Consider the following 6,763-nt stretch of genomic DNA (forward strand, 5'->3'; position numbering starts at 1 on the left):
GCTGGTGTGGAAAGGGTATTGAGGGACCTGCGAATCTTCAGAATCTTTGAGGGTACCAATGACATCCTGCGACTGTTCGTAGCGCTCAACGGCTTCCAGGTAAAAGGGGAAAACACTGCTGAGAACATAACTGCCTGCCTTACAGCTTCCTGTTCTGCAAAACCGCCTAAAGCTCACATCACGTGTGGTTGTTGACATCTGGCACTGCTAAAAATTGGTATTGGAGTTTGCCAATGCACGTGTTTTAATGCAAACACAGTATGTAAATTACATTTTCAAATGTGTGTTCTGTCCGGTAGAATGCAGGCAATCAGCTGAAGAGCTTGCAGAAAGCTCTAAAGAACCCTCTTGGTAATGCTGGGGTGTTGGTGAGTGAAATCACCAAGCGAGCCAAGAGGTTAGACCTTCATATCTCTAAAAACACTTGCAAGACATTTTGTTGTGTTTTGCAGTGTCATGTTCTTTGCATCAACTTGATAAACCTGCAATATGTCTATCCTTATCTCTCCATCTCTGACAGGAAGGCAGGCTTGGGGACAGGACTAACATTGCAAGGAACGGTCCATCCAGAGCTTAACCACAGTGGAGAATTGGTAAATTAAAGCAAAGCCATAGTACTTGGATAACACTGTTCAGCCAATGCTGAATGATATTTACTCAAAATAATACCTTGAAAGGAAACCACCAATAATACCAAAGCCTAAATGAGACGTAGAGATTACAGGCCTAAAATAGTATTTTCTTCCCCTCTTAAAAAGACTGTTAAAGCCATTGAGCAATTTGGAGCTGTTATTGAAGAGCTTCTTCTGAAACATGGAAAGAGAATCATTGGTGAGTGATGTGTTTGCCTTGTGCTGCTACTGATAGATCTTTGTTAGATTATATTATTTGCTTCAGCCTGCATTGGCAGTTTGCCATGGACTTTTTTGTGTTGTGCATGTTAACTCTTCCTGGTTTCAACTTTCTTTCACTTTACATATTTACAGCTAAATACTGTGACAGAAGCTTTTGTCAGGTGTCCATTTGAGCGTATGACTTGAACTTTTCAAGTGATTCTGTACATGTGGCTTTTCAGATGAACAATTTGTTCTGAAGCGAGTTGCAGACTGTGCCATTGATCTGTACGCCATGGTCGTGGTCTTGTCCAGGTAAGTTTTTTTTTTAATGTATTAGTTTGTATACAACATTTACAACTGCTCATGCTAAGGCTTTGTTTAAAATCCATAACCCAAAGTGTGAAACTTTGACACAGTTTGTGCTGCAGACACAAAGGTTACCTCAAATCGTGCAGCTTGTAAAGGAAAGCTGTGCTTAAAAAAAAAATGCAGTTGAGTTACAGTGAATGAGTGATTCAAGCTGAACAGAATATCATAGACACTTTTGGATAGGCGCTGCTAATTTAGGACAGTAAGCTCAGATTTCCTTATGAAAACATACAAATCTGGTTGGTTATTGTTGTTTATGTATTAATGAATGTATTTCCTGTATGCCCATGCATTACTGGAAATAGAGTTCATAATTGTCTAATTAAAGGAGAGATCATTCAGCTCTACTTATGTTTATGTGTGTTTACTCGTCTTGCTTTCTCAGAGCGTCCAGGTCTCTCAGCCAAGGCCACCCTTCTGCTCAGCATGAGAAGATGCTGTGTGAAACCTGGTGTACTGAGGTCAGTGTTTAGTGTCCATGTTTCCTTTTTAAACTTCTCCCCATCTCACCTTTAAGCATTAATCCCTGATTTCTTTCCTTTAGGCCCATGAGAGAGTCATGCAGGACATCAGGTTCCTCGGGTCAGGGACGTCCAAGCAGATCTTCAAGAACTTGCGTGCCATTTCTGCTGCTGTGGTAGAAAACCCATGCATTACTGGAAATAGAGTTGATAATTGTCTAATTAAAGGAGAGATCATTCAGCTCTACTTATGTTTATGTGCGTTTACTCGTCTTGCTTTCTCAGAGCGTCCAGGTCTCTCAGCCAAGGCCACCCTTCTGCTCAGCATGAGAAGATGCTGTGTGAAACCTGGTGTACTGAGGTCAGTGTTTAGTGTCCATGTTTCCTTTTTAAACTTCTCCCCATCTCACCTTTAAGCATTAATCCCTGATTTCTTTCCTTTAGGCCCATGAGAGAGTCATGCAGGACATCAGGTTCCTCGGGTCAGGGACGTCCAAGCAGATCTTCAAGAACTTGCGTGCCATTTCTGCTGCTGTGGTAGAAAACGGAGGAGTGGTATCTCCTCATCCTCTGGGCTTTTAAAGCTCTGCTCTTCCTTTACCCAGACTGTTCAATGCTGCAATCCTTTGTGAGTGGAGGCGGTCACATTGTGTACTTCGACCACAGGAGTGCTTTAATATTTCATAATAAAGTATGTAAATTAATAAATAGGACGTGTAAATGTAGGTGTACATTGAAGAATTGGATTTGTGTTTGTTTATAAATGTAGTTCTTTTGTAGATTTAATCAAGCCTAAATGTAAAAAAAATGTTGATTAATATTAACCAGTAATGAAAACTAATCTGCTTGGAAGAGCACTTTAGACTTGTCAACAAACCTCAGCCCAATATCCGGTCCAGCTGCTAGCATTTTGCAAATGTTTTCAATTTGTCATTGTTGGTCAACATTTTTATTTAGCGGTTTTACATATTGAACCTAAACTTGAGCTGTTCCCATGGTTTTAATGTGAAATGTCTTATCCAGAGTTACCCAAAAGTTTGTTCTCATAACTAAAATAGAAACTCTTTTGAGTTGCATATCATGAACAAGTCGTTTGTCTCGGTTACTTTTTTTTTTTTTTTTTAAATGGGACTTGTGAACTAAACATTATGCTCTTAACATAAATACAAAAGGTCTTTATTACAAATGGGCAATACCACATCAACATCTGCGATTTAGAAATTACACATATCTAATCTATTCTTCTTTCATTTTCGGTGGCATCTCCCAGTAGGCATGTAATTACTTCTAAAGCAAACATACAAAAAACACGTGTTAACAGTATACAGCTGCACCAGCCTGATGTAATTATAAATACTCACTCTGTGTTGCAGTGCTTAACGATATTTGAAATCTCCCAGTATCATACGTTTTGTCCTTTCACCAGGGCATTAGTTTCTGAATGCAGTATATTGTAAAGAGACAGTTTACAGGAAATTGTAAAAGAACATTAGTGACCTTATTAAGCAAGTGTGTCTTGAAAACTCAGGATGCTGTGGTTACAAACATTGCGTATCAAATACTACAAATCTTTCAGTGTCGCCAGTTTAACTACACATAAATTACAATTTCATTAAACCTGTTTCACAGTCTTAAGTTTTAATTGGTTTATTTGGATCATTAGCTTATATATATGACTGCAAAATACTGTTAAGTTTTGCCAAAACAAAGGATACTAAAGAAGAGATTTGTACAGCTTTTAGAAAAATAAGAACTCGCATCCTAATTGTTACTTGTTCGCATGACAATAAGTCACCGGTACTATTTACAGTTAATATTCAGTTGACGATGTCTTCAGCAAAAGTCATTCCTGAACACTGTAGCTGCTGCTGTATTTTACTCCAACTTAATGAAGTTACGGCTTGCAGAATAAAAATAACAGTTTTCTAAAAGTCACAACTTTTTCTCAATGAAAAATGTGTTGAACTTAAGATATGCAACAACACATCAGATGGATTGCATAGCGTTTGTCTTGATAAGTAAATATTCCTTTTGAAGAACTCATCATCGGGTCTGTCTCTTACTCCAAAGATGTCACACAGTCGTCTGTGAGATCTCTCTTGATAATAACGTCTCTGAAGTCATTCTCCTCTCCCTGAAATAAACACAGCATGTTAGATTATTTAGAATTCCAGCATGGATTTCATATCATGTACAATTTGGTTGTCAATAATTTTTCAGTATCTTTCGTTTTTCTGACTTCTGAAAGAAACCTGCCTAAAATGGTTTTTTGTGCTGATTTAAGATGGCCTCCCAGCCTGTACAAACTGGTGCTCATCTGGATTAGTTGAGCAAAACCGCTGTAATATCAGTCTGATCAGCATGGTGGTAGATCAGCGAACCAGCGTAGAGAAGACTTTTTTTATTTGTCAGTAGTTGCTCAAGTTTGAAGACATGACAGATGAGAGTCTGTGGTCTTAGGTGTGAAATGCGGCTTTAGCCTTTGATAAAACCACCAAATGATAGAAAGTAGGCACCAGTTCCCTTGAATAAATATTGACACCTTTCTAAATCTTTATCATAGGTCAGTAAGATTTGGGGTCAGTAAGATTTATTATATACCAAAAAAACAACAACTTTTTTTTCCTGCAAAGATGCATTCAATTAAAAGTGACAGTAAAGACTTGTTTACAAAAATATCTTTTTCAAATAATGTATTACGGTTTCCACAAAAACCTTAAGCACGTGTGACACTGAAGACTAGAGTAATGATGCTGTAAATTCAGCTTTGCCATCACAGGAATACATGTATAAAATATATTAAAATAGAAAACTGTTATAATCAATTTTTACTGCTTTTTTAATCACTAAATGCAACCTGGGTAAGACTTTAAAAACATTAAAAATCTTACCGACTCTAAACTTTAGAACTGTAGTTTAGATGGAGTGGGCCAAATGAACGATATACTTTGTTATTTTCTCTTGATGTGGGAATATTTGGCTCCCACACAGACATTTATCACAATATTTATCTTATTGGACGGTAATTGTTCTCTTGAGACCAAGCAAAATAAACAGTATTTAGAATCCAAATATATTTTTACTCTTGCATTATATTATCTTTTAATATCCGGTCAGAAAATGATTAATATTATTATATATCCATATTACTATTATAATATATATATTAATATATCGCATTTGGCCACACCCCCAAACATTTGAAATGACAGAAAATATCCTATTTAAGATACTTTAATGCAGTAGTATATTAACCAAAAATAGCTGAAATTATTTTTTTCAGGACGTATATGAATTTTTACATCTCATAATATTTAAGTTCGAACAATACTGTTCCTGAATAGGCCTGTCGTTAGGCTGCTTGTTTTGACTGAGTTGTGGGGGAATCTTTGGACGAGTCATACAAAAATACGAGCAAACGTGTGAAACAGATGCTTTTCATTTGTAGTGAAGTGGTATAAACACTATTTTTTGCTATTCTTTTTTTGAAAATAAAGGTTCTTAAATAGGTCTCTTTTTTATGAAGAACCATTACAGGGTTTTTCAGTTGTCTGTTTGTCGTGTTTTTTTGTTAGTTTTTTGTCTTTGGAGTATTTTTGCTTCTTTAAATCAGTTCATGGAAGTTAGAGTAGACCAGCGGAATAAATGTCTCTTCTATGACATGAAGATGTAAAAACATGATCAAAAGTAACGTTTATATTTAAGAGTGTATGAAAATCCATTTAACAGAAGTCATTCTTCTCCAGACCACAGTCCACGTAAAACAAGCACAAGCCAAACTTTTTTGTCTTAAACCAATTTAAAGTCTTAACACAAGTTTGAACTTTTTGGCTAGCAAGTGCACGTTACCAAATGCACCTAAATTGCGATGCGTAATGCGCCTTCGCAAGGACAAGTAGGCGGTAAACAATTATTCTAGGCTACTGTGTTCACCTACCTTTGCTGGCGACGCCGATTGGGATGTGTGATGTTGACAGTCCACTCCAAAATGCGCTTCAACCGGCCGGATAAACACGGGAACCGGTGATTAAGATGTTCCAGCAGCTCCTCTTTACGCAGTCCGTACACTATCGGCGCAATGCACTGCGCCAGGCTGAAGAAGGCAAAACTTATGACCGCAAAAAGCTCTTTTGTGGATATGTCGAGTAAATAATTGCGGTAAAGGATATACAGAAAAAACAGTATGAAATTGGGGAGGATGTAGACGGCGAGCTGCGTGCCGTGGAGAGCGATAGTCCTACACGCAGCTCGGTTGCGCCGGTTCAACACACCCAGACGACGCCCCTCATATAAGATCCGTACATAGCTGTACACGATAAGAACAGTGCAAATTGTTATTAGAATGATTTTGTGCATTTCTCCGCCTTGCAGAGCTTTCCTTCCACAGGGCACAGTGTCATTTATTTTGGGCGACAGGGTAAGAGGAATAATCGACGCGAGTCCCCATGTTAAGATCCCGATGAGCCACGGCCAGGGTTTGAAACAAACTTTGCTATAGTGGAGCGGGTAACATATGGCAAAGTAACGGTCCAGCGCCATCGCCGTGATGGTGAGGATGATATTGGAGCCGCTTGTCATCAGACCTTTGATTAGCGACATGCATATGTTTCGCGTGGTCGCTGCTTTCAGGTAGCTTTGTAAGTTAAAGCTAAAGCTTACTGCGAAGTAAACCAGCGCGGAGAACAACAAGTGGAACACGAGAACGAAGCGCGCGTGGCTCCGCAGGCGCGCCTCGCGCACTATGGTCCAGTTGATGATCAAGTTGAAAAAGGCCAAAATGATCAAAGAAACCCCCGATGCCCAAACACGTATGTATGAATACGAGTTGGCATCATCTGTAGTAGCATTTGTCATCCTAGCGCTTCTTCAGGCCTCGCTCGTACAGTAGTAGAACCAAAACGTTCCAGAACAAAACGCTTTTAGGTGCGCACGGTTCATTTGGCTCGACGTTGGTCAATGTTTCTCCAAAAATCCGAATGTTCATGTGAATTCGTTTGGTGGATCTGTTCGGTCAAAAACACCAGCGGTCCTCGCGTAAAAGTCAGCCAAGTGATGGAAAGAGTCAACTTCACGTTTACTTCCCTCTCTAGAGCAGCA

At 38.8% G+C, this 6,763-nt stretch overlaps 2 protein-coding genes across 3 annotated transcripts in view; one reads left to right on the forward strand and one right to left on the reverse strand.

Annotated features, from left to right (window-relative positions):
- acadvl (acyl-CoA dehydrogenase very long chain) overlaps positions 1–2,751 on the forward strand; it is a 19,510-nt gene extending 16,759 nt beyond the window's left edge. The window contains exons 16-22 of one of the 2 annotated variants that reach the window (XM_016479616.1): positions 300–397; positions 521–593; positions 759–831; positions 1,076–1,148; positions 1,591–1,666; positions 1,750–1,842; positions 2,204–2,751. In XM_016479616.1, coding sequence (XP_016335102.1) covers positions 300–397; positions 521–593; positions 759–831; positions 1,076–1,148; positions 1,591–1,666; positions 1,750–1,842; positions 2,204–2,248 — 531 coding nt within the window. In that variant the 3' untranslated portion in view covers positions 2,249–2,751. Of the gene's footprint in view, positions 1–299; positions 398–520; positions 594–758; positions 832–1,075; positions 1,149–1,590; positions 1,667–1,749; positions 1,843–2,110 lie in introns of both variants that reach the window. The other variant, XM_016479617.1, reaches the window with a different exon arrangement.
- Positions 2,752–2,791: 40 nt separating this feature from the next.
- On the reverse strand, positions 2,792–6,707 carry LOC107683543 (olfactory receptor 50). The gene is made up of 2 exons (XM_016479618.1): positions 5,604–6,707; positions 2,792–3,800 (listed from the first exon to the last, which is right to left on the reverse strand). Exons 1-2 carry the CDS (start codon positions 6,518–6,520, stop codon positions 3,740–3,742), a joined length of 978 nt encoding a protein of 325 aa, XP_016335104.1. The 5' UTR covers positions 6,521–6,707; the 3' UTR covers positions 2,792–3,739.
- Positions 6,708–6,763: the final 56 nt, after the last annotated feature.

This window comes from Sinocyclocheilus anshuiensis, unplaced genomic scaffold, assembly GCF_001515605.1.
Source record: "Sinocyclocheilus anshuiensis isolate Anshui unplaced genomic scaffold, SAMN03320099.WGS_v1.1 scaffold874, whole genome shotgun sequence".
In the NCBI taxonomy this organism is placed as follows: Eukaryota; Metazoa; Chordata; class Actinopteri; order Cypriniformes; family Cyprinidae; genus Sinocyclocheilus; species Sinocyclocheilus anshuiensis.